The sequence below is a fragment of the Silurus meridionalis genome, chromosome 20 (assembly GCF_014805685.1).
Source record: "Silurus meridionalis isolate SWU-2019-XX chromosome 20, ASM1480568v1, whole genome shotgun sequence".
Taxonomy (NCBI): domain Eukaryota; kingdom Metazoa; phylum Chordata; class Actinopteri; order Siluriformes; family Siluridae; genus Silurus; species Silurus meridionalis.
In genome coordinates this window covers 4,786,895-4,814,241 of record NC_060903.1, presented here as the reverse complement: position 1 = coordinate 4,814,241, position 27,347 = coordinate 4,786,895, and the positions used below count along the sequence as shown (strand labels likewise).

General features: G+C 40.1%; 3 protein-coding genes across 5 annotated transcripts in view; 2 read left to right on the top strand and 1 right to left on the bottom strand.

Moving 5' to 3' along the window:
* Positions 1-9,853, bottom strand: part of LOC124403314 (protein unc-13 homolog A) — a 50,196-nt gene extending 40,343 nt beyond the window's left edge. For both annotated transcript variants that reach the window (XM_046876991.1, XM_046876992.1), the window contains exons 1-3: positions 9,515-9,853; positions 1,388-1,417; positions 1,166-1,265 (exon numbers count right to left, since the gene is read on the bottom strand). In XM_046876991.1, coding sequence (XP_046732947.1) covers positions 1,166-1,265; positions 1,388-1,417; positions 9,515-9,536 — 152 coding nt within the window. In that variant the 5' untranslated portion in view covers positions 9,537-9,853. The remainder of the gene's footprint in view (positions 1-1,165; positions 1,266-1,387; positions 1,418-9,514) is intronic.
* A 2,314-nt stretch (positions 9,854-12,167) lies between these two features.
* LOC124403265 (BTB/POZ domain-containing protein 2) lies at positions 12,168-19,465 on the top strand. 2 transcript variants are annotated; one of them, XM_046876929.1, is made up of 9 exons: positions 12,168-12,755; positions 13,482-13,601; positions 13,681-13,837; positions 14,040-14,145; positions 14,946-15,143; positions 15,357-15,486; positions 16,339-16,426; positions 16,521-16,667; positions 17,707-19,465. In XM_046876929.1, exons 1-9 carry the CDS (start codon positions 12,211-12,213, stop codon positions 17,866-17,868), a joined length of 1,653 nt encoding a protein of 550 aa, XP_046732885.1. In that variant the 5' UTR covers positions 12,168-12,210; the 3' UTR covers positions 17,869-19,465. The 2 variants fall into 2 exon arrangements, with proteins under 2 accessions (XP_046732885.1, XP_046732883.1); XM_046876927.1 differs by having other exon boundaries at positions 12,169-12,755; positions 15,294-15,486.
* A 1,935-nt stretch (positions 19,466-21,400) lies between these two features.
* Positions 21,401-26,866, top strand: armc6 (armadillo repeat containing 6). The gene is given in 9 exon segments (XM_046877171.1): positions 21,401-21,551; positions 21,813-21,953; positions 22,038-22,123; positions 23,026-23,290; positions 23,293-23,592; positions 25,057-25,202; positions 25,285-25,416; positions 26,031-26,168; positions 26,276-26,866. Coding segments are annotated over 8 exon segments (1,401 nt in total). The 5' UTR covers positions 21,401-21,551; positions 21,813-21,832; the 3' UTR covers positions 26,489-26,866.
* Positions 26,867-27,347: the final 481 nt, after the last annotated feature.

Genomic DNA, 27,347 nt, shown 5'->3' with positions numbered 1-27,347 from the left:
GTACAAGATCATGGTGGGCAAGCAGTCAGTTTGATGCAATGTTTACACGTTTTATTACTTCTCTAGTAAATGTTTACCCCAATGGTTGCCATAATACATTTACATTTACATTAATGGCATTTGGCAGATGCCCTTATCCAAAGTGATCATGAGTTTAAATCCCAGCCACTACAAGCTGTCACTCCTGGGCCAAAGTGATCATGAGTTTAAATCCCAGCCACTACAAGCTGTCACTCCTGGGCCCCTAAATGAGGCCCAGGAGTGACAGCTTGTAGTGGCTGGGATTTAAACTCACGACCTTTGGATACAAAGTCAAAAACTACAGTTCCACTTCTGATAACAAATCAGGAGATGGATCGCATACTGTCTTCTTTCCCACGAGTAGTCACTGCACCAAGTCACTCTATGTTGTCTAATTAAACTTTTCTCAACTGTCATTTTGCTGGACACACCCACATTTTTGTCACTAACCGATCCTGGCAACTCTGACAACTCAGTAATTAACAGTCTCTGATTGCTTTGTCGCTCTGAATTACTATAGGTGTGAACGCTGCTTTGCAAACGCAGCAGTAAAAAAAGTTTATCTAAAGAGGTGAAATCAGTTTAGGGTTGCTTGATTAAAATAAAAATCTGTAGACACCAACATCAAGCTACATGATTTCAAAATTTACATTTACGGCATTTGTCAGACGTCCTTATACAGAGCGACTTACAGATGAGCAGGGTGCGGGTTAAGGGCCTTACTCAAGGGCCCAGCAGTGGCAGTTTGGTAGTGGTGGGATTTGAACTTTTGACCTTCCAAACCTAAGTCCAACGCCTTAACCACTGAGCTATCACCTTCTGGAATTGACCTAGGCTTCATAAAACATCCAGTGAAGTAATGCCAATGATCTAAAATCCGTTCTCTGATAATGGAGATTTCTGGTGTATTCCTGCTCACGATGAAATTTAATATCAATTAAAATGTTGATTACAGAATAATTCAGGGAGAGAAAGTGTGAAAAAAGGAATCATCAGAAAACTGGGCTGTGGAAATAAAATGGTAGATGAAACATGAGAAAATGAGAGAAAGCTGACATGACAGATAAGGAGCAAAAACACAGGAGGTGTGTGTGAGAGAGAAAGAAAAAGAGAGAGAGAGCGAGAGAGATTGAAAGAGACTCACAACATGAAGTCCTGCTCCCAGCTCGGCTGGTTTCCCCGCACGGCGATCGTCGTGCTCTTAACATTCTGTACCTTCAGACTCACATAGGTGTTAAACTTCTCTACAGGGAAAAAAAGAAAAAGAGGTCACCCACAACACACAATCACACACACACACACACACACACACAATTTGTCGTGCCTTGATTCAGTGGTAATGCTGGTGCTGAGTCACTTTACTCACCTTGGGGTCCATCGAGCTTAGCTTTCTTCACTGCAGAACACAAAAGATAAAAAAACAAATAAATCAGTCCCTTTACTCACTTCATGCTGTACTTGTTACCAGAAAAACAATTTATTTGATTTAGTTCATTTCGTTCCTTTGATCAGAAATAAAATAAAATGTTCTCCAACACGTCTACATACATGTACTTTGACTATAGATCCAATAATGAAAATATGACAATCCAGCTAAGGACAAGATATGTTCAGTGATGTTACTTCTAATTATTGTAACAATAACGTCAAGAGTCGGACGAAAAGAACTGAGAACTGAGTCACGTGACAAAAGAACGAACGACTTGAACAGGGAACTCATGAGATGAACTAATCAATTCTGTTTCCTGTGTAATGCACTGCATAGTGTCAATGGGAGTCATGTGATAAAAGAACGAACGACTCGGACTAGAAGAGTCTGGAGGTAAACTCTATTCTGTTTCTAGTATATAACCTACTGACATTTTGTGATGCTTTGCTCAGGCGCATCCAGTACAAAATGAATGAATCACTCCTTAAGACGACTTGTTCTTCTCTCACCTTTCACCTTTCCTATCGACAACGAGTTTTTATCTGACAGATGTTTTAATTTTTTTTGCACCTGTTTTCTGGTGTGTGTGTAAAAATTCCTGTTTGCCATGTCACTGTAATCTATTTCCATACGTATCTGCATGATTTTAATGCATACGATCAGTCTAATGGCTAATTACATAAACAACTGCATGAAGTGTACACGTGTTCCTATTAAAAACTGCCGGCGAATGTACGTTCTTCTCTGTTCCTGTTCTCTTTTTCGGGTCTATGGTCTTAATGGCAGCTCAATCTGTTTCCTGTTTTCGGTGCGCTGCCGGTTCTCCAGCTGCTCTCCTGGGCTTTCTTCAGACTGTGTGAAATTAATCCTGCAGCTTAATGCTTACAGCTCACAGCTCAACTCAGCCCGTTTTTTTTTTTGTTAAGAAACAGAAAATGAAAAAAAAAAAAGACTTGCTGGCACCCGACCCACAGGAATGTGTGAGGAAACGTGACGCGTGACACTGCATTAAATGTCAGAAAGCACTGAAACAAACAGATGAATGAAAGAAGATGAAATGTAATAGAAACCGCCTGTTAAACTGTGTATGTGTCTGTTGAGGGGGGTTGAGTGCAGATTTAAGCTGAGTCAGAGCTTTTTGACATCTTTGCTTCCAGGGAAGAAGAGACAAGTAGAGAGGGTGCAGAAGAGGCACTGAGAGAAAACGATTAAGCAATAAGATGAGAACAGAGGATGGAGATGAGAGGCGTTCGGAGAGAAGGATTAGATGAGAGCGAGACGTGTTTGATATGAATGTTAACGAGTCCGGTATTATGTGGCACAAGCTGCAGTGGGCATTAATAAGACATACGTACTGACGTAATGACCCTGACCTTACAAAGTAGTGCAGAGAGATAGATATATTGCTTTAAGAACATCCACAACATGCTTTCTCTTTACATATATCACACACACACACACACACACACACACACACACACACACACGCACACACACGCACACAGTTAAAACACCTGCAGAGAGTCAGGAATTCCCAGAGCTTTTCTCCTGTCAGCCACTGTCACTGCAACTGATCACACCGCCGACGGGCATTCAGAGATAAAAAGATCCGAAGGACAAGTTAAACTCAGTGTTTCTACACAGCCCCTGGGGCGAGATTTTAAACTGCAAGTCGGGATGATGCCACACACACACACACACACACACACACACACACACACACACACACACACACACAAATAGCTTTTAAATTAATATATTGGGGTAAATATGCAAATGTACAGAAGTGTAAGTGTAAATTGGTGCAAAGCCTTCTACAATCCTACTCCAACTCCTAGTGTGGTGCAACTATGCATACAAACGTAATTAAGCACAAATCCCATCCTTCATTTCAGCCTCATTCTCTTCATGTCTTTTTTTCCCCCTCCATCCTCTATTAGCTACATATTAGCACTAAGCCAATTAATCAGGTTCATACCCGGTGCCACACAGAGCAAAGCCCTGGCCTTTCGGTGAGGTAATCTGGAGCCGTTTAGGTTACGCCTGTTCTAATTAAGCACTCACGTGCTGGTCCCTAAAGAGGTCGGGCATCACAGAGGATCACCAGTCTACCCGATTAGCTGTGGATGCATTGTTGTTTAGCGTAGTTATAACTCCTAATGGCTCCCTCAGCGTGGTTGTTTACTCCGATCATGTCACACTAACTCTCTAACTCTAATTTATGTCTGTATGAGAGAGGGGCCAAGCAAGATGAGATGATACAATATTTTATGAACGCTTATTCATGATTCTGTTCAAGATTTGTTGGTTGGTTGGTGATGCATTTTGGTTATTCCTGTGAAAAGCAAAGAAAATGCTCCCATTCAAGTCAAATCAACAGCAAACAATGTAGCACTTCTTTACTTCTGTACTTTTATTTTGCTTTCCTTTTTTTCTTTTCTGTAACACTAATTATACGGTTCACTGTCTTGATGAGTCTGGGACATCAATAAAGGATCAACTCATCACTGCTGGAAGATACGATGCTTAAAGAAATGACACTCAGCAGCTCTTTTTTCATAGCTTCATCTTGTTATCTGATTTCTACATCTGATTAAAACATGTGAAACACTCTGAACGGGTACATGAACTATAATTTGTTGGACAAGTTTAGCCTGGAATGCAATGCAAACAAAGACTGGTTTATTAAATGTGCATGACAGACTTGCTCTAGAAGGAACGGTTAATGAAATCTGATCACAGGTTGATATTGAGGATATATTTGCAACTCCAAAACAGCTTTGGGTCTCATCTGTCCACTTGTGATAACATCACCAGGGACACAGGTAGCTAGATTGTTGCTAACAAAAGATGGACATAGAGGCATTGACGTTTATTTTTATTTTTTTGTAGGACAAATACATAAATCCAAGTTCTGTCCTCGCAATTCTGACTATTAACTGGTAGTCAAATTGCATTGTTGAACAATGCAGGAAAAGTGAAAACAGAGCAAAATGTCAGGGAACCAAAAAACCTTACAAAATAAATTCTGGATGCAAATGAAGATCACGTGCTAATTATAAGCAAAAAATACCCGGATTATTATGTATTACTGATTATATCTAAATTTGTTTCGAAAGGATATTATCATTTCTTCTGGGGTTTTTTGTATATAATGCATTATTTGTATGTCACAGTTTTATGTGGCTTTTGGAAAGGAAAGCGGGGCACAAATACGCGCTATATTTGTTTTATCCTTATTTGAGATTTTAAAGTGAGAAAATACTAAACCCAGACCAGCTTGAACAGTGTGACACCTAATTTAGTCTTTTCACTATTGTTTTCCAAAGCTAGTGACAAATTCCTTGGGACCTTGTGCTGAAACCCTATTAATTCCGCCTACTCTAGCTAATTAGTTTCGAGTGCAACACAGTACACTCCAGGAAAACAAAAATGACTGGGCCACTAATGTCCTCTTTGCAGCTTGAAAGTTTTCTTACACGTCTCACCAAAAGTGGTTAAAATTAAACTGTACTTTTCCCTTTCGCATTTTCCAGGACCATTTAAAACACGGCCCAGGTGGAAACAGCCAAGCTGTAGCTGAGCTAAGTGACCACAACCGTTTTAAGCCAGTTAAAACTTCCTTGGCTGCTTCTCAGTTGAAATTTAAGCCTCGTTACGAGAAGCACAGACGGGCAGAGAATGCTGCGGTGCAGTTTCACCTGTGATTCTGAGGTTTTGTTTGAAGCGGTGGAAAAATAAAAAGATTTTTTTTAAAACCTGGCAGCTGTAATATATCAGTACATGTCAGAAATCAATGACAAAGAAATTGGGACTGCAGAAAGCAATGGAAAAAATGGCTCTTTATAATAAGAGCAAACTCATAAATCACTGCCAATATAAATAATTCAGGTCAGGAAGTGCTGTGTACAGACAATACATCGTAATCAATGAACCCTGAGATTGTGTTTATAAATAAGAGACTGAATGACGAGATAACCTCCAACACCGAGCTAACAAACACTTAAAGCCAGACTATATATGGATTCAGAATCTGAAAAAATTTACTGAAATTAGCTGTTTAGCTATTTATTTTTTAAACCAAGCAGGCTATGTTATAGCATCAGAATTTAAATAAATGATACAATCTCTGTTTTCAAAAGCATATTTCTATGACTACATATTGTATGACTGCTTGTGGGACAACTTATATGACTAAATATTTAAATATGGTAAATCTAATTTATTTAATTGATTAATGCTAGGTTTTGTAGAAACCAAATGGTGTGGGTCATTTTTATAGATAATGAATGCCAAATGAAATTATTTTTATATAGAGTACTAGAGCTGAGAATTTAAGTTCCAAATCTAGAAAGGTTCTCAGAAAGGTGACAGGTTGAGCAGTGCTTCATTAGGATCATTAGAAAATGTGACACTGCACTACTTACAGAGTTCATGATCAATTTCCTCAAAAATAAATGCTAGGTGCTTAGACATTCAATCCAGATTGATCATTTACGTTTGCCAGACACTTTATATAAAATTCTAAAAAGAATTACAGTGAATGGGTATGTATCTTCCAAAACATTTTCCCAAATTCTATATTATTCTGGAATGAGTGCATTTCTATTTAGACATAAGACTATTTTTCTTTCCAATGACATGTAAAATAAAGGCTTGGGTAATGCTTTAATGCATTAGTGAAAATCTACTCATAAATGTATGTACAACTAGTTTCAGAAAACTCACAAAACATCTTGAATTGTAAGTTCAGAATTTTTGGTCTAACAAAAAGTTGACCTTAGATGACAATCCATGTGTTGAACTTTCCATTTTGCTTGCTATAATTTGTTAGCTAGTTAGCTTTCTGTTTAGCTAGCTATGTATTTAGCATTCCATTTAGCTAGCTAAATGTTTGCCTCTCTGTTTGGCATTACTATATATATTACTTGAAAGGAAAATTATTCTCAAAAAATCTACAAACTTAGTGTTTGAATGAAATGTAAGGTAAATATAAATTAAGCATGTCTTATCCACTCGCTAAAAGCTTTTTTTCATAGAAGACACTTGATTGTACACCAAGTGTATTCGAGTTTTGAACTAAATGCTGAAAACCACTGGGTGTGATTTCAATTGATCAGGCTGCGATTAGTTACCAAGCAAGTTATCGATGCTGATTTCTGTCCTATTGTGGGTTGTGAGATGAACAACTAGCTTATAAACCTCACAATGTATTACATAAAACCACCTACACTCCCACATGTGAATCAGAAGATTAGGATGTTAGAGCATTTGAATCTGAAGGAGGATGCAGAAGGATTACATCATTATAAACCCCACAAAAGACCTGTTTTTTATGTAATGTGACGATATCATTAAAATCCCCTGTGGGACTGAACAAAAGATGGAGATGTGTGGGTGAGAAAAGACACACACATATATACACACAAGCATTTTTCTTTTTGTTGATACTGTCAGTTCATATCCTGCTTTCTCAAAATAACAGTGTTATTAGATAACATCCATCCAGATAAACGCAGGGTAGCGTGGAGACTCGGGCTGCTATAAATGCTCACAAATGGGACTATGAGTGGAGAAGAATATGGCACTGATCACATTCCACGTTCTGCAACCTTCCACATTATTCCTTTATTCATTATTCACTCTGAACAGAGAAACTTAAGCTGTGCCCTTACTCATAGTCCTTATTCGTTCTTTCTCTCTTTTTTCTTTCTCTATCTCTTGAGTAGAAAACAATCTCTTAAAACAAATTTCAGATCAAATCTTTTAGGATAAGAGGCAAAACAAATCTCTCATCTCTCTCTTTCTCTCTGTCTCACACACACACACACACACACACACACACACACACACACACACACACACACACACACACACACATTACTCAAAGCTGTAAAATCTGCTGTAACAACTCACTTTTACCCACAGTACATATACATCATTCACAATAACATCTGCTACACACAATTCACTCACTGTAACATCTTTTTACACACAATAGCCACACACAATTTACTGGAGCATCTGCTACAGACAATTCACACACACATAGCTCACTGGAAAATCTGCTGTGATAGAGGTAACACAGACATCTTTTACACACAATTCACACACATAATTCACTATAACATCTGCTATGAATCCGGTCACACGGACATAATTCACTGTAACATTTGCTTCAGACAGTTTACACACACATATAGTTCGCAGGAACATCTGCTTTGATACAGGTCACACCGACATAATTCACTGGAACATCTGCTGTGAGGCAGGTCACACCGACATAATTCACTCAACTTCTTTTACACACAAAATCAGCATTGGGGTTCTAAAACACTGCTACTGGAAATGAAAACAGGTTGATTTTAATTAAGGATATTAATGAAGATCACGTGTTAATTTGAAAAATCCATATGGAACTCATCCAGAGCTGATTTTCCCTTTAAATACATTTTAAATGTTTTCTGTGTGCTCTAAAGGCTGAATGAATTTTGTTAATGCCTAATAATGGAACAGTAGTGACTAAGTGCTTTGGAGAGTGGCGCTTGTCTTGCTTTTGCCTTTCAGGCTAGAGTATAAAAGCCCAGCTTGGCAATGGTTGGTCTGAATTCAGCGTTGAACATAAGAATCAAAGTTGTACATCTAATACAGGCGAGTGTCCAGTTTCTTACATTTACAGCATGTGGCATGTCCAGAGCAACGTCTAGCTGAGCAGTGGCAGCTTGGTGGTGCTGGGATTTGAACTTGCGACCTTACGATCCAAAGTCCAATGACTTAACTAATGAGCTACCCATTCCCAATATATATACTGTATGTACTACTATAAGAATTACACGTAGTATTAAAATACTACAATAATGTTGCATTCTGCCAATGGATGCATCAGATTCATGTTTATATTCATTACCTGATTTATCTTGGTCAGGGTTACAATGGTGGTTCTAAGAACACTGGACATGAAGTACTCAAGTACCTCAAGTACCGGTTCACACTTACAGATTATGTTTTTGGAGAGGTGGGAGGAAACCAGATCACTTTAAAGAAGCCCCATAAGGCAGTAACCTGATGTTGGGATCACATGGGGTTCTTACACACACACACACACACACACACACACACACACACACACACACACACACACACACACACACATTCACTTCATACAGACCCTCATTAAGACTTAGTGAAAAAAAAAGGCTTTTATTGAATCCAAATCCAGGCGCTTCAGGTTAAACACATTTGGGCTTTATCACTGCAGCGTGATTTGGTGAATGAAGCGCGTGAACGTTTTTCGTGAATGGCGGCTTGGATGAGACGGAGCACGCGCGCACACACACAAGCGCGCGCGCGCCAGCCGCCCACGGGATTCCCTTGCGGAATCGGAGATAGAGAGAGAGAGAGAGAGAGAGAGAGAGAGAGAGAGAGAGAGAGAGACGGTTTTCACCTGCAATAGTGATGCAGGGTCCCAACCACCTTTTATGATTTTCTCAGAGCCACAGGAAAACAAACAAACAGATAAATGAATAAATAAACAAATAACTGCGGCAAACTATCACGAGTCCCCTCTGGGTAATAAAGAGGCTGATACACCGGTGTGAGTCATTAAACTGATTGTGTGATCGGGTACAGGAGAAAATAAAACCCGTGTAAAGACTGGGTCATAAAAACAAGCACGCAAAACAAAATAAAATCTACTGCAATTAAGAATAAGCGATTAAGATCATCAAATAGCAATGAATTCGTTTTTACACTCAATTTAGATTTTGAATCGAATGTTAATTCGGTCAGCAGTCTGGAACAGAGGGAATTATATAACATTTATATTATATATATCCTATTAATATTTTATTATATTATATTTGATCCAATTATGTTATTAATACATATTTAATTTTTAATTCACAAAAAAAACTATTATCTCCAAATAAGAAGCTTCATTCAGTTTTAGAGTGGACGCACAAACTTCAGCAGGACACGGGGACACACACACACACACACACACACACACACACACACACACACACACACACAGAGATATTTAATTAAAGACGCTTTTCAACTCACCCCCAACACACAGGAGTGACATCGCTTCTTACAGACAGTCACGGGGTTTCGCTTCGTGCTGTCCTCCGCTGTCCTCTACCAGATCTCCGGTCGAGAACGGGACAGCCTGGACGTGCCGTGATTCGGTGATGTCCGGTTTACACACGCCCCGCGTTCAGCGCGCGCCCACACACGCACACAAACACGCACCCTCCTGCCCGACGCTTTTGGGGTAAAAGAAAATAGATATTCAGCACATAAGCTTCCGCCGTGAGTTTTGTCCCTTTCGGCTGCTCCTCTGTTCCGCGCAGGACCGTCTCAATATCGTGAAAGCTCCGGTCGTCAGTCCTCCTGTGCTCGCACGCGCACAGCCATCTTGTTTTCAGCACCAGCGCGGCGGGGACAGCTCATGCCGATGTGACGTCACGGTGTGAGACGACCAGCTCCGGGGGCGGAAAGGTGGTGGGGTGGGGGGTTGTTTGGCGTGGGTGGTGTGTACGTGCGCGCGGGCGGCGGAGTTTCTCGCGCTGTCACACTCCCGCCCACAGCCAGGAGCTCCCGAAAACCCGCATGAGCTGAATCACATTGGGAGTCTAAAGTGGAAAAATCTCCTCGTGAGAACTTATTGCAATAGAATAAAAAACTACATTATTATTTTACACTCTTGACAGACTCACAGACTGCCATTCATTCATCCATTAATTCATTCGTTCGTTCATTCATTCATCTATTCATCCATTCATTCATTTTTTTTTTCATCCAATCAATCATTCATTTAATCATTCGTTCACCTTTGAGATTGCAAAATAAACTGCGTACATTACATATATACATTCATCATAATTATGCATCCATTATAAACGAAATCCTGGCAAGACAATCATTAGGAATGTATGCTATTTATACCAGGTTCTCTTAAAGTCAGTAGGTGTAATAGGGGAAACCGTAGATTTTTCCCAGTATACAAATATTTACAGAAAATGAAAGAGTTCAGGATCAGAGAGTCTTTCCTTCTGCACTGTAATGAACAAAGAGCTGCTGCAGTGTTTGCAGTAAACTGATGCAGTCCGGATGTTTCCTTTTACTCCTGAAGGCGGCAGTAAAACTGTCCTCATCAAAACAGCCTTGGCCAAGGTGTGGTGTTGCCAGGTCCGCGGAAATCCTGTAATTATAATGCCTTTGGTACACCCAATAGAAATTCCCCAATATTTTTCAATAGACAGCACTAGAAATAAATAACAAATTCGCTGCCTTTGTTATACAGTTGAGGAAACAAATCTGCCTACGCTTTGCAGAATACACAATGCCAAAACCAGCTATTTTACAAAGTAGATATATCTAATTTATTATATTTTAGAGTCTAAAAGACACTATATCTTAATTTATTTCGTAATACCGTGTTGTTGCCTGGTTGGTCAGAATTAGTTTTTGCTTAGTTTTTAGTACAGGAACTGCACATTATTTTCTGTTCCAGATTTACACATTTAGCACAACTGAAAACATTTGTTGAGTCTCAAAAAGGCAACATGAGAGACAGATTAAAAACCAAGGGGATATACAATTTTAAGCATGGTGATTATTGTTATTATTTTTTCATCTGGGAAACATGCACACGTCTTATGTAGCTTCGGAAGCAGAGAGTGGAGAGGAGAAGCCAGCTCATCTGTAATTACATGTTCCAATAAATCATAGCATATATTCAGTGAAACAGTGAATACAATCAAATGTTTTTATTTTGGTTGTCTAGGGACTATTTATACTGGGCGCCATTGTGTATCATGTACAAACACTTTTCTATGCAATGACAATAGTCTTGTAGTCTGTAGCACGTTAGTCACAACAATCCATTGTGTGCAATATGTCTGTTAGCGTAACTACTTACTAGTGGTCTCTTTTTTCTTATTTGAATTTATACATGGTGTTGTGTATATACTGTATACTATATTATGTCTCTATTCTTTTATATAGTTGCATTTCTTTTTCTTAGTTATATTTCTTAGTTTTCTTATATTATCTTAATTGGTTGAACGATAACAGAATAATGTTACTTGACATGATATTACTTTGTGAAACCCTGTCTACAGTACGTTTGCAGTAAGATGTTGGTAAAGAGGATTGGGAATTGGATATTGTTGGTTTTATATTGATTTTATTATTATCATTTGTTGAGAAATGATGTTGTAGCCCAGTGATTAAGGCTCTGGATTACTGGTTGGAAGGTCAGGGATCCAAGCCCCAGTGTCTCCAAGCTGCCTCCAAACTCTTGGACCTTATTGCTGGGGTCTACAAAAAAATTATTTGTATGTAACAAAAAATCTTTCTTTTTTTTGTTGTAGCTGTTCCTGCTGATGTTAAGGTATTGTAGGTATTATTATAAATAAAATACCCCGCCATAACAACAATTTCGTTCATTGAGTATTTAATGACTGATAAACTATTTGCTCCTTTTCATCTTTAATAACATTAATAAATGCTTTGTGTGACCTCACTATGTCCCCCGACTGTTTTCCGACAAGCCACGCCTCTTGTGCGAGGATAGGCTCATGAGATCCCGCCTCCTGTTTTATGATTGGCTGAGAATACACCAGTGAGCTGCACATTCGCTGGCCCGATTGCCAATAGAGTGACTAGCGAATCATCGGCTTGTCAGAATACGGGTGTCGTGAAGAGAACTTGTTTACCTAATCAGACCTCGAAGGGAGAAGTTGAAGTCCAAGATGGCTGCTGGAGACAACGGCGGTCGGGCCCCGTGCTTGAATTTCCCTTCTCCCGGTCCGCTGGGTAACAGTCAGCCGAGTAACAGTAGCTACACTTTGGCAGCAGGCAACGGGGGATCTATCGGTGCGAGTGGAAGCTCACAGAGTGCGACAAGACGCTCAAACCCTCAACCAGGGCCTAACGGCTCCGAAAGCAGCGGTGTCGTCTCTGGGCTTCCGCCAAACATGCGCAACTCGCTTCCGCAGGCCGTGGCGCAGGGCTCGGTGATAGCAGGGGCGATCGGGGGGTCGATGGCGGCCGCAGTTGCGTCAAACATGACCGGACCGGCGTCCAATGCAGTTCCTGCCCCTGCATCTCACTCCTCACTCTCTGCTCCTCCGGCTGCAGCTGCGGTTCTGGTTTACCGAGAGCCCGTCTATAACTGGCAAGCGACCAAAAGTACCGTGAAGGAAAGATTTGCGTTCCTCTTTAATAACGAGGTGCTGAGTGACGTCCACTTTCTGGTGGGTAAAGGAATGGGAGTACAACGCATACCTGCTCACAGGTAACTCACGACTACATTGTGTCTACTGTCACTGTTCCTAAAACCGTGGTGGTTTCGATAATCGGTTATACAATATATCGCGATAGAGAATATTTATCGAATGATTCAAAAAATAGACACCGCCATGGCCAACATGCAGAAATTCTATAAGCACAATACAAACAAAGGCGCTGTTTACACTTTTTTTATGTTGTTTTTTTTAATCAATATTTGATAAATATAATAAATTAATTCAAATGTAATAATAAAAAGATCTCAAGATGCTGAAGAAGTGAAAACTGTTAATGCTTGACAGGTCAGGACTGTTTTAGTAGGGGACAAAAGGGTCCAACTTAATATCAGGCAGGTGGTCATAATGTTCTGCGTGGTTGGTGTCTAAGAACAAGCATGTTGAGATGTTCTTGTGAGGTAAACTACAGCTTCTGTTACAGAAAAAGTACCAACACGTTTTGGCCAATCAGAATCAAGAATTCAGCTCTATTGCTTGAATAGAAGTTTTGCTTTCTCTTCCAAAGCAATAAAACGGATGCAACCAAATATTGTGTGGTATATCATGATTGTAGAAGTCGCTCTGGGGCAGATTTTTTGCATAAAAGGTCAGCCTTGTCATTCCACTGTCATTATCATGTTTATTAAATGCCAACTGTCCAAACAAGAAGAGTTTATTACATAAATTATTTCGATATAATTGTGAATAGTCATGTAGTCTGTCGTTATTTCTTGCAGGTTTGTTTTGGCGGTCGGCAGTGCAGTATTTGATGCCATGTTTAACGGAGGCATGGCCACCACCTCCACAGAGATCGAGCTGCCTGACGTAGAGCCCGCTGCTTTCCTGGCTTTGCTAAAGTAAGATTTGGACCCTCAGAATGATTTGCCCATTATTCACAATTGACATTTCCACCACGCTAAAACGCTTCCCACGCAGGTTCCTCTACTCCGACGAGGTTCAAATCGGACCAGAGACTGTGATGACCACCCTGTACACCGCAAAGAAATACGCCGTCCCGGCGCTGGAGGCTCATTGCGTGGAGTTCTTGAAGAAGAACCTGCGGGCCGACAACGCCTTCATGCTTCTCACACAGGCACGGCTCTGCAAAGCTTTACAGCAATTTCACACACTTGGATGATTTTCAAAGTTGTGTGTTAGAGAAAGTATTTTATTGAATGCTTTTTAGGAGTCTTTATTTTTAAGCTTTTGGATGAACCATAAAAACTGTGTTGCCTTTTATAGAGCCAAGTGAATAATTTTACACATTTTGGTTCACTGTTGTTTTATTGATCTAGGCCAGACTTTTCGATGAACCTCAGCTGGCGAGTCTGTGCCTCGAGAACATTGACAAGAACACGGGCGATGCTCTGGCTGCAGAAGGCTTCACAGACATAGATCTCGGTATGTATGTGAAAACAATTTTATGGTTTATTGCATTTATATTTACCTCTTATTTATAGCTAATTATAACATTTTGTAGTGAGAAAGTTTCAGTGAGACAGAAGTTTTCAGTTCCTAATTCAGCAAGTGTAAAGATGAAGATTTGTAGATGTTGAAAAGATTAAGGACTGAGGGTAAATGCATATTGTATATTGTAACCAGCAGAATAACTGATTAAAATGTTTAGAATCAAGGTCACAGCAAGGTCAAATGTAAAAAAAAAACATTGTCATACAAAGATTTTACAATGTTTTAAAGGTCAGGCTTCATTGAGTTTGACTTATTACTGATCTCGAATAGAGGGTCAGTGAGTGCAAGAAGTGAAGTTTTACATATTCTGTAGAGCATTGATTTTGCTTTCACATTTTTCTAGTTATGCAATAAATAAAAGTGTAATCGAATTCAGATTTTACATCATGATTTTGAGTATTATGATATATTTTGCATGTACGGTCCGTTCCTAGTCAGAGCCAGTACCCTGTCAGTGGGAATGAACACAATATACCAAAAGGCATGAGTAGCATATCAGCGGTTATATGAGTAGATGGTCAGATTATAGTTTGCCCAAAACTGATGATGCAAGTGTTTTTTTTTTTTTTGTTTTTGTTTTTTTTTTTTAAGTTGTCTGTGGTAAATGTTTTAATTTCAATATACTAATGTTACTAAAATTGTGCTTTGGTAAGGTTATCATAATGTTTTGTGCAAAAATGAAAACAAACCAAATTTGATTTTCTGTTTGTCGTGTTGCTGTTGTTTCTCAGACACACTCGTAGCTGTGTTGGAGCGGGACACACTCGGGGTGCGGGAGGTTCGGTTGTTCGGAGCGGCGGTGCGTTGGGCCGAGGCAGAGGCTCACCGGCAGCAGCTGCAGCCCACACCCGAGAACAAGAGGCGCGTTCTGGGAAAAGCCCTCACCCTTATCCGCTTTCCTCTAATGACCATAGAGGAGTTTGCAGCAGGTATTTCACAGCATGCACTCTTACACCCGGCGCTTCCGTCACTAAGGATGAAGGGATTAAAGATTAGCCGAATAGGGTTAAATTTAAACGCCATGCTAGACTTTGCATGTGTTGTCCTGCAGTGGTGTTTGTTAATGTCACTGTGTGCAGGTCCTGCTCAGTCAGGAATTCTGACAGACAGGGAGGTGGTCAGTCTGTTCCTCCACTTCACAGTGAATCCCAAACCGAGAGTGGAGTTCATCGACCGGCCCCGCTGCTGTCTGCGTGGGAAAGAGTGCAGCATCACGCGCTTCGCCCAGGTGGAGAGCCGCTGGGGATACAGTGGGACCAGCGATCGAATCCGGTCAGAACATTCTCGCACACACACACTCTAATAAATACCAGCTTTCAAAATAAGTATGAAGTATGTGCACTACAGCATTTCTTGTTTCTTGATTTGATTTTATTTTTGCAATCCGTGGCCCAAAATTCTGATGACATAAACAAAATGTTATACCAGTGTACACCAATCAGGCATAACATTTATGACATGATAAATAAATGACTGGTAAAGTAAATAACATTGATTGTCTCTTCATCCCGGCACCTGTTAGTAGGTGGCATATTATCCAGCAAGCGAACATTTTATTCTCAAAATTGATGTGTTAAAAGAAGGAAAAATGGGCAAGCATAAGGATTTAAGAGAGTTAGGACAAATTGTGTCCAAATCTCCAAAACTGCAGCTGTTGTGGTGTGTTCCCGGTCTGCAGTGGTCAGTATCTATCAAAGTGGTCCAAGGAAGGAACATTGATGAACCTCCTTGATGTTCGTAGGGAGCGAAGGCTGGCCCGTGTGGTCCGATCCAACAGACGTGCAACTGTAGCGCAAATTGCTGAAGGAGTTAATGCTGTTAATGCTCAGGACCGTTTTGGCAGCAAAAGGGGACCCACACAATTTTAGGCAGGTGGTCATAATTTGATGCCTAGTTGGTGTAGACTGCCACTAATTTGGTGATAAAACGTTTGTAAATGTGTAGTGCAATATTGTCTGGTCTGTGATGAGAGATCATGCACCACTCTGATGAGCTGATGGATAACCCAACCACAGTATCTGAGACCTGCACAGACATGCTGCTTAAACATCACACAATTTGTGCCAGTTGTATTTTTTTTTTCCAATGTTCTTCATTTCTCTCTCTTCCTCTCTTCTGTGACAGATTCTGTGTAAACCGCAGGATATTTGTCGTGGGTTTTGGACTGTACGGGTCTATACACGGACCCACAGACTATCAGGTCAACATCCAGGTAGAGTTCTTGAAATCTTTCGCTCATTCAGAAGTGTAGTATTGTTTGTAAGTGAATAATGCATTGGGAATTCTGTTATCAATCTGGTTTTCAGATCATTCACACAGACAGTAATACAGTCCTTGGTCAGAACGACACGGGTTTCAGTTGTGACGGGTCTTCGAGTACCTTTAGGGTCATGTTCAAGGAGCCAGTGGAGGTTTTGCCCAACGTTAACTACACAGCATGTGCTACTCTCAAGGTATGGCTCATCATGCTCACCATTTTCGAATTTACTAACATTAGAGAAGTATGTAGTTATACATCAGTATTTATTGTGGATGGATTCGTAGCAGCTAACACTAGCGCTACGGATTCGTTAAGGATTTCATGCATGCGCAAAGGAAATCTTATTTCCGGTACAGAGCGAGTAGCCACAGTGACACTGCGCTAACTTGAGTTTCTTTTTGCTAACCCTGGCATTGTTGTGTATGTGTTCAAGTTTAATTATAATAAGAAAAATGTACTAAAAGTTCGAGGCGGAGACTAAACAAACTTCGAGGCGGAGGCTAAACAAACTTGGGGTCTGTCATCCAATACGTTTCTGAAGAAACTCAGATTTTAACTATGTTCCACACGTAAAAAGGATTGCATGTAGTGTTGTTTTTTGTTAAATTTGCTTTCAATTTAGCGGTAATGTATTATGTGTTAGCGGCCAGAGCAGCCCATTTAAGAACGTAGTGGATGTAGGTAAGACATGTGACCAAGGCATCATGACCTGCATCAAGAGTGAGTCATAGACAGATGTGGCGGAGAGATAATAAATAAAACGGAAATAATGTAAGTTATGTATTCTTTTTGTGCGGCCCGGTACCAATTAACCCACGGACCGGTGCCAGTCCACAGCTTGGGGGTTTTGGACCACTGGTATAAAGCATTTCACTACACTACTCTGTATAAATGTGTATGTGACAAAATGTGATTTTGCATCGAAATAATTCTTGTTCTCTGTTGCCAGTTTGAAAAAGAATCCACTTTTTTTTCTGATTTCAGTGAAGCCAAATCAATAGATGTTAATTATTAAATTAGGCGTGTTGATAAAGGGCAGTTTTTGCTCAGATGTAAGCCTGTTGTTTTCTTATGATTTCTACTTGTAAAACACTGCATTTTTACTAAAATTAGATTACTGATATGGACACCGTAAAACAAAAAGTCCAATAATTTCTCTGTACACATTTTGTTGTGCAGTTTTCATGTAAATTGAATAAGGATTGATTTGATATGTTGCCTGGCATTTCCAGGGTCCCGACTCCCACTATGGCACTAAAGGCATGCGGAAGGTCACCCATGAGTCCTCAGGATCCGGCACCAAAACCTGCTTCACCTTCTGCTACGCTGCCGGCAACAACAATGGCACTTCCGTCGAGGATGGCCAGATCCCAGAGGTCATCTTCTACACATAATGACCACCAAGTTCTTCCATATTCCAGGGGCTTTTGGGCTGTGTTACAAATAGCTCACTGACGTACTTCCAGTTTTGTTAACTAGTCTAGAACTGGGAAGAGCTGAACTTGGTGAGTAATGTAGTGGACAGCGGAGATTTTTTAGACTCCTACACTTTTATCTGCACTTTCAAAAAAAGCTACACAGAGTTTATCTGCGTGCTTACCGAATTCGAGAAGGAGCCTACTTTGTTCGGTTTGATTAGAAAAGAGCCCACAGGCTGTAAACTGTTCACCAGCAGGACCGACCTTGATGCTGTTTAACTGGAGTGAATACCTGTTATTGCATTTCCTGCTTTTAACAGCACATTCAGCATCTCTTAAAATAGGTACAAAAACTGAGGAAATGGGGTTTTTTTTTTTTAAAACTGGATTAAATCACAGACTCCGTGTATGCCAGCATGGGGAAATAAGATCCGGTTCCGAAGCGTTTCTAGGATGCAGGGGAGTTCTGCATGCTCAGATTCTCTTATATTGCCGTGCCAAAACGTTGTGCTTAGAATACCTCCTTCACAGCCAGTTAACTAGCGCTCACCTGTAACACTCAAAAACGTCTTCAAGCCCAGCGTACAGCTCTGTAGATCAGTTTAGGATCGATCATGTAAATTAGAACAAGCAGAAGCCCGTCAAAGGTTCTCTGCTTTTTTTTTTGGGGGGGGGGGGGTTTAATGTGTCAAATCTCCCTCATCTCAGTGCTCACTTACTTATCCTATAATACAACGAGTTCTCATGGGCCATGGTATAAACAACTGTTTCAATAGACTGATTGATTGTTGAAAAAAATTTTATGTGACTCAATTTCGTTCCTTCTTCACATCATACTACACACAACTACAGACTGGATACTTTATACTGGATCCATTACTCTTTGGTCTTTTTTTTTTCCATGTTGTAACAGAAAAAGGTAAAAAGAAAAACAAGCACTATTGGTTTATTCATTGTTGTAATAACAGAAACTACATTTCTGTTACGGACATAATTGAAACCTGATCAGATTCTATTTCACCATCCATCGACACCTGCTCATTATTAACACGTCTGTAAGATAACGCCGCTATTATTGTTTATTAAACAAAAATAAAAAGTGACGGGTATCCGAACACCACGCAGCACAGACCACATGTAAAGGACTGTTCCAGCACCAAACATTAATGTAGCTCTCGACAGGTTCATGTTTAGAACTGTTAACTGTTCTTTGGCCTTTGTTTTGGTGAGATTAAAATCAGGGGTTTTTTGTTGTTGTTGTTTTTTTCCTTTCCCTCCTCTTCTATATAACCAGCATCAAATTGTACAGTACTGACATCACCTCATATGTGCGTATAATGTTAATAAATTTAAAAAAAAGGGTGTTCAATGCAAGTGTTATTCTTTTTCTCTGAGCTGTCAACTGATATGTTCATGATTATCCCTGCTTGGGAATGGAGGGACATGTTGAACCTAAACTGCACAGAAAATGTGTTTGCTTGTGATCTTCATTTTCTAGATGAAAATAAATGTTTGGTTTGGAAGCTGGACTGAAAGCAGCATAAATAAAGCTGGTCTGTATTTAAAAAAAAAACAAGTGTGTGTCTGAGATGATGTGTGCATGCATTTGCGTGAGACGTGTCACGTAATCGTTTTTCGAATTTAGCAGTTACTGAGACATCTCTAATTATCTGGAGTTTTTTAGATTTCACCTCTGAGAGAGTCTACTCCACATTGTCATTAATATGAGCCAGCATTTTTTTGCAAGAACTTTTCAGAAACCAAGGCAAGCTTACGGCATTCGTTCTGCACTCTGGATAAGGGCGTCTGCTAAACGTCGTAAATGTTTCAGCCTTCGTTTTGCTGCACAGAACATCGTATGGTGGGCTTTGGGATTGGAGATGCTGCACCCTGTAGCAGATATGGAGAACAGTGGAGATCATCTGGATGTCTCTTCAATTTTTATGAACATTTACACTACATGCTGCTGTTGCAAAGCCATCAGCATGGTCACTGACCTCAGACACACCCCTCACACTCGCTTTACACTTCTCTTTGTCTGGAAAAAGTGTAGCATTTTGGCTTCAGACTTGTGAAGTCGTTTTTTCCCTCAAGCCGTTAGACTCCTCAACAAAATATCTAGACTGACATACTCAAATGAAGATCATTGCAATTTATTTTTCACAAAAAATAAAACTTACAGTATTTATTATTAACATTTTTCTTCACGTTTAGTGTCGTTTGCACACGTGCACTTTGTACAGTCCTGTGAATAAGCCAGTTTGTTTTAGTTTTGGGTCATTTAGTGTTCATTTATGTTGAATTAGGTGGCTTTCATTTGTTTAATTAATTTCACTGTGTGCTGCACTGTATATAAAGAAAAAGCCTACTTGACTTTGTAATCTGCTGTATGTATAGTTGATTTCATATACGTTTATATACACCTTACAAAATCTGTGCTAATGATACAAATATTAATAAAATGATGTTCAAAAGTTGACACATGCTTGATTCCTAATTACTGTTTGTTGTTACCTGGAAGAGCAGAATCTGATTTTATAGTTTGTAATCAATGTCCTGTGTTTATTCTCATGCACAATATGCGCTTTTTCCCCAACCCTGCATATTTGACCCCTTTCCTTTCCACTGACCAGATACATTTTGAGATCCATCTTTTCACACCGAGAACAACTGAGGGACTCGTGCACATCTATTACAAAAGGTACAAACATTCCAAACGTGTATTGAGTCGAAAGTTGGCAAATGTTCTTTCATTCGTTTTATACCGTCTTGGGTGTAAATTGGTCTTTTTAATGAATTCAGAGTTCAGCTATTGTATTTGTAAGATCAGCGTATATGAATATGAAAATTTATTCTGTTCCTTTTGTCTGAATATTAAAACATGGAGGCTTTGTTGGTCTCAGAGACTGTGGTAGGGGTATACATCAGCTCATCAGAGTGGTGCATGATTTCTCATCATGGACCTGCCAACATGACCAAGAGACACAGAAGCGGGGCTCGAACCAATGCAGTACTGAAGCGTTTCACTCAAACGCACTGCTTTAGCTTGGTGAGCCAATTAACCAGGAAACGAAACGCCGTGATACACTCCATAACATATACAAACACATTTATTTTTACGTAAACATTTATTTTTACGTTTTCATGTCTTTCAATTTTCTCTCTCTTTCTCTCTCTCTCTCTCTCTCTCAAAAAAAAAAAAAGAAGTTTAAATAATTCGCAATTTTCTTTTTTTTTCAATTGCGTTTGCCTTTAAAAATGAATGTCCGCAAGATGGCGCTGTAATGCACATATAGGTTGCACATGTCATTATATTGCAACTTTTCTGTTATATAAAAATATGTTTCTTTAATTTAAGGACATCACATTAGTGTTATGGCTAGCATATATTCGTTATAACACTAGGGTTAAAACTATATTGTAATGCTTTTGGATTCGGAAATCGAATTTCTAATTTCACATCGGAACTCAATAGTTGTACACGTTCAACCCGAGACTTAAAACCAAACGGACCTAAGGCAAGGTTTGGGATTCACAAAAGCGTGCGTAAATGTTGTTATGGAGTATTTTTACGTGAGTGCGTTTCCTCTCATAGCGTAGCGCTGCGATCTACGTATCTGGGTGGGATTTTATCGTTGAGTTGCAGACTGGGTGGTGCGGTGAGTAGCGTGATTGCTATCAGTGATGCATTGAAATAAATTCAGTGTACAATTCGGTGGTTTTTATTATTATTAAAAAACATCCAGAGGTTCAATTGTGATATTTTACCCGGAAGTATTTGACATTTCCATTCATTGTTGTGATCCTAAATGCACCTGAGGGTGCCATAGCAACACCAAGGTCTATAAGGAGGTGCGGAATAAAATGTATATTATTGGGGCAATATTGTTATTATAATAATGTTGTTTTCTCTTGTTTAGTTATTCATTCCTCTGGAAACATGGCGAAACGCAGAATCGCGCAGGAGACGTTTGACTCGGTGGTGAGGGAGAACATTGAGGAGTTCGACATGGAGGAGAGTGAAGCTCTAAACGAAGCAATCGAGCAGTTTGAGTCTCAGGGTAAATCTCACCAGCTTTTGTTTTCAACCTCGTTGAATGGTCAGTGTGGTTTGTTTGTTTTGTTAACATTCTCTTTATATAAAGGTGTGGATCTGAGTAATATTGTCAAGGCGGTACCCAGAAAATCTTCTGAAGCGACCACAGATGCTCAATCTCATGAAGTCCTCCAGGTACAAAATGACCACGATTCACCGGTTTCTTTCTGTTGTTGCTTTATTTTCATGAAAATGTTTAGCAGGACATCTAGAGTGATCAGTAGGTGCAATTAGTTTATAGTCACCCCATACATTTTTTCTATGATTTATAGTTTTCATGATCTCAACATATATTTGTGTTTTTTTTCCTCCTTCATTTCATCAGCAAGTAAACAGACCCTCCTGAAGTTGATCTGGGTTTCTTAGAGAAGGGAAGAACCTATTTGTATGGTACACCAGGACATTGGATGAGAACCGGTCATTAAACCGAAGGCACATTAATCTACACCGTTTCTGAGGTGGTTTTAGAAGGTTTCGAGACTGGCTCTGTTTAGAAGAAAGTACTTTATTTATCTATGTTTAAACAACAATCCCCTTAAAATAGCCCCCTGTGCACAGCAATACAGAGCCCACAGGTTCCTGCCACTTCAGGAATGTGTCCTGGAAGTCTTGATGTGATGAAATCACAGACGCACGTGCTCACAATAGTACCAGTTTGCACCGTTAGTCTCCAAAATGTTTGATACCACCGTGTATTTGATTCTTTGTCCTGATTGGCTGAGAAATACAGTGCAAAAGAAACACAGTGGCAGACAAAGACTGGCATTTATTCATTTATTAAATCCTCTTCAACATGGGTTTATCACATTTGGTGTGATGTTGGAATACCTCTCAGTTTATCACACGCACACATTTAACATACGAGTGAAACCAGAAAGCTATACAGACGCACAGAACATCGTCAATCTCTGGAGCTGTGATGAACAATTACATTTAAATTACATTATAGAACAAATTGAATCTCGGTGTCAGGAAAAAAAATAAAAATAAAAAAAGTTCTCTGCACTTGAAATGATTTCCAGTGATTTCCCTTTCAGGCTCTACACTCCATCAGAAGCGCATTAGAGTCCCCGTCTACATCCGTGTTGGAGAGTTTAAAGCATTTCACGGAACAGTGTGCCGTCGGATTTGCTCAACGATACCTGGCCGCCCAAAAAGATGCCTATCCCACACTCCTCTCTTGCTGCCAAGCTGCTGGTGACGACAACAACGTGCTCTCCGCTTCTCTTGCAGCTCTTTCAGCGCTCATGGACGGCCAGCCAGATCTTCTGGAGGCAGAGGGTCGGGGCTTTCTGATTGACACTTATGCAGCCACCAGGAGGATCCGGCGCTGACCTGCCTGGTTATCCGGACGGTGCGTCACTGCTGTCTGAAGCACGAGCAGAACAGGCAGGACCTGGTGAAGGCCGGGGTGATTCGCCTACTCATCAGTGTCATAAAACGGCATATGGAGCGGCCCGAGGTGGTCAAAGAGGCCTGCATTGTTCTTAGAGTCTTGACCTTTGATGATGACGTGCGGGTTCCTTTCGGCCACTCGCACGAACACGCCAAAATGATCGTATTGGAGCACAATGGACTCAAGGTCATTGTAGATGTTGCGAAAGGTGAGATTTGTTTCTTTTTGATGTTATTATGTATAAATGTCTGGTAAATATTTCAAGTTTGGAAACTTAGAAATTAAGGAATTAACTGAAAACATGGGAAAATGTATATAAACTGTGTTATATACAAATAAATATCAAGATTTTGTTAGCTGATAAGTTGACGCATGCAAACTAATACTAATTTTCTTTGATTTAATTGTTTTAATTTTGTTGTGCAATCGCTCACACACAGCACAAGGACGTTTTAAACATAAATCGATGTAATGTTTCTGTTAATTATGTGAATACTCACCAAGATGGACATTTTTTAACATTGTTTTGTGTGCAGGATTGAAGAAATGTGTGTTTGTTATGGCGGAATGCACCGTGTATGTAGGGGGCGTGGCCTCAGTAACCCTGCCGTAAGTGCGCTGTGTGCATGTAAGTGATGAATGCGCAGGGTTGAAATTCAACTGAAATTACTTTAAATCTGGCCGTTTTAATTAAAATTATCCTGCAAGATATTTTTTCCGACTGCATTAAGTTTCCCGGGTTATAGGCTAACTTGGAATTTTGTAAATTCCCTGTTTATTCCCATATTTTCCAGTTAATACCCATGGAAAGTTTCCAGTCTTGGAATTTTGTAACCCTAGTGCTTGTGTGCTTTTCTCATACCACAGCACTGTTTCATTCCTAAAACTGACTGGTCAGAAGAACGATTTATTTGCTATCATTTCCATACTAACAAATGATTTATAGATATATATGATTTATGATTTAATGATGTTACATATCTATGTGTAACATATCTACTTAAAAAAGCCTGTGCTTAGTGTAACGTGAATCCAAATCAGACATGAGTCGCTGCAGCCGTTCGTCTTCTACAAAAGGCAGCGGATGATGATCAAGGCATATGAATGCTAGATCTTTATGCTTCATACTTCCCTTGCAGTAGGATCACTGTCTTTAAAACATCTCTGTTATCGACCGCTGAGTGAGTGGCGCTTGAGTTGGTGAACCGTCCCGTCCCCTAGTGGCAACTTTGAAAACTGCTCATATGCCTTTACTTGTCTAGCCTTCAAAAGGTTGGTGGTGGTAAATGTTTTGGGTGCTTCCTCCTCCTGGAATGTTCTTGCACCACACACACGTTGCAGATCGCTAATGTGTTGTCTTTTACACACACATTGTACAATTGTCAGACCGGTGAAGCCGTTTTAGCACGTCTGGAAAAACGGCGAGTTTTGGGTCATCTTATCGGCCCTTCTGTTCTGATCAAGACATTTAGTTCTACTCTTGTTTGTTTTGTTTTTTACCCGTGTTTTCCAAAATCAGTTTTGCATCATCTGATCAGCGTTTTATCGAGACCGCCGATCAAACTTCTCAAATCGATTATTGGCTGATTAAGTTATGTTGTTTATTTTTCTATATCATCTCAATCTGTCATTACTTAATAGAGAAATGCAAATTTTCATGGTGTTACCACAGCCCATCCCGAGAACGTGCCGGTCCTCAGGGAGCTGTGTGCCACTCTGTCCCGCCTCGCTGTAAGGAACGAGTTCTGCCAGGAAATTGTGGATTTGGGAGGACTGAAGTTCATGATGACGCTGCTAGCGGACAGCTTGGACTGTCAGGTGATAGACCGAGTTGTTACTTCTGGCTGAGCTGAGCTTCTTGGGTATCATTTATTTAAAAATATATTTTGTTTCCTTCCAGGACCTTGCAAAGCAGGTGTTGAGTGCGATGCGGGCGATCGCAGGAAATGATGACGTCAAAGACGGCATTGTGGAAGCAGGCGGGACGGAGCTTATTGTCATGGCGGTAAACCGACACATAAATAATACACAGGTGACACTTTCACTGAAACTCTTCTCATTACATGTCAGAAGGTTTGGTTATTGTGAAGAAAAGAGTGCAGGCAGGGTGGAGTGGGTGGAGAAGTGTGATAGCAGGAGTGATTTGTGATAGAAGAGTATCTGCAAGAGTGAAAGGGAAAGTTTATAGGACTGTGTTGAGACCTGCGATGTTGTATGGTTTAGTGGCATTGAGTAAAAGGCAGAAGGTGGAGCTGGAGGTAGCAGAGGTGAAGATACTGTGAAGATCCTGATGGATAGGATTAGAATTGAGTTTATTCGTGGGATAGCGCATGTAGGACATTTTGGAGACGAAGTGAGAAGGCTAGATCGATTTGGGCATGTGCAGAGGAGGGACATGGGGTATATCAGTAGAAGAATGTTGAGGTTGGAGCTAATAGGAAGGCCAAGGATTTATGGATGTGCTGTGGAAAGACATGCAGAGGGAGATGTAGAGGACAGAGTGATATGGAGACAGATGATCCGCTGTGGAGATCCCTAACAGGAGCAGTCAAAAGTAGTAGTCAGAAGGTGTGTTATTATAATATGGTTTGAACCTGATCAGATATGGGTTTAATCATGCTGACCTTAATGCCTTTGCTGTCTCAGGTGTGTGAACAAGGCTGTGCCGCTCTCAGTGTGCTCGCTCTGCGCAAACCCGGAAACTGCAAAGTCATCATGGAGAGCGGAGGAGCTCAGGCCGCACTGCAGGCCATGAAAACGCATCCAGGGAACATTAACGTGCAGGTAAACACAATACCATGGTTTGACATGACTCTTAATTAATAAACGCCAACGCGGTGTTTTTAGACAATATATGAATGTGTTAAGTGAAAGTGTGTTTTCTGTTGCAGAAACAGTCGTGTATGCTGTTCAGAAACCTGGTTGCAAGAACACGCGATTTCAGTCAGCCTATTCTGGAAATGGGAGCCGAAGCTCTGATTGGTCAGGCTCTGGCCTCACACCGGGACTGCGGTGACTTGGCGAAAGCTGCTCTCAGAGACCTGGGCTGTCAGGTGGAGCTGAGAGAACTGTGGACTGGCAAGAAAGGAAGCCTGACTAACTAAAATGCCAACAAAGTGGAACCTCAATTAAAAGCTTAGAGCACAAATAGTCAATCAGACACGTTGTTGTGAATTCAATTCATTCCGTCATTCGATTGTCACTGCTGTGCCTATTGTCTTTTTTTTGAGGATTGATGTGTCAGCATTTTTAGGTAAACATTTGTGCATTCAGTTATCTCAGTGCTAATCCACTTGCTATTTAAAGTAATTGTAATTAGTTATTTCACAATTAAAAAAAGACTGTGTAGACTTAAATGACCGAGTACTCAGACCCTTTTTAATGCACTGCTTATAGATTACTAAAAATGCTGTTAGGATGTCAATATTTGTGTTCTAAATTTGGTTTTACACATTTTTTTAAGGAATAAAGTTTACACTGCATATGCAGCGTATTTGTGAATGTTTACTAAAGACAATAGTTTAAACAGAACACAAAACCAAGTAACCAAATAAATATATAGGAAATTAAAGTTTACTACATATATGTGATAATAGATGTAAAATTCCAAGTTCAATCCTTTTAAGAACTTCTGAATTAGTGTAAAATTGTTCAGAAGAATGTGACTCAACTGATCTGCATAAATTGTATAACTGACACTGAAATACAGCAGCTTTAAGTGAAGGAATCTCTGTGCACAATATTGCCTGTGATTTTTAGGCCCTCGGGTGGCGCTGCATTTAAAACGGTCATGATTCTGTAATGGAAATCTCTACATGGGCTCGTTAACACCTTCATAGATCATTATTTGTGAACACAGTTTTCCATGTCATCCATAAATGCAGGTTAAATCCCTAATCATGGAAAGAAAAGGGCATCATTCACGTTTTCACTTTTCCCACATTGCCATAGTACATTTTTAAA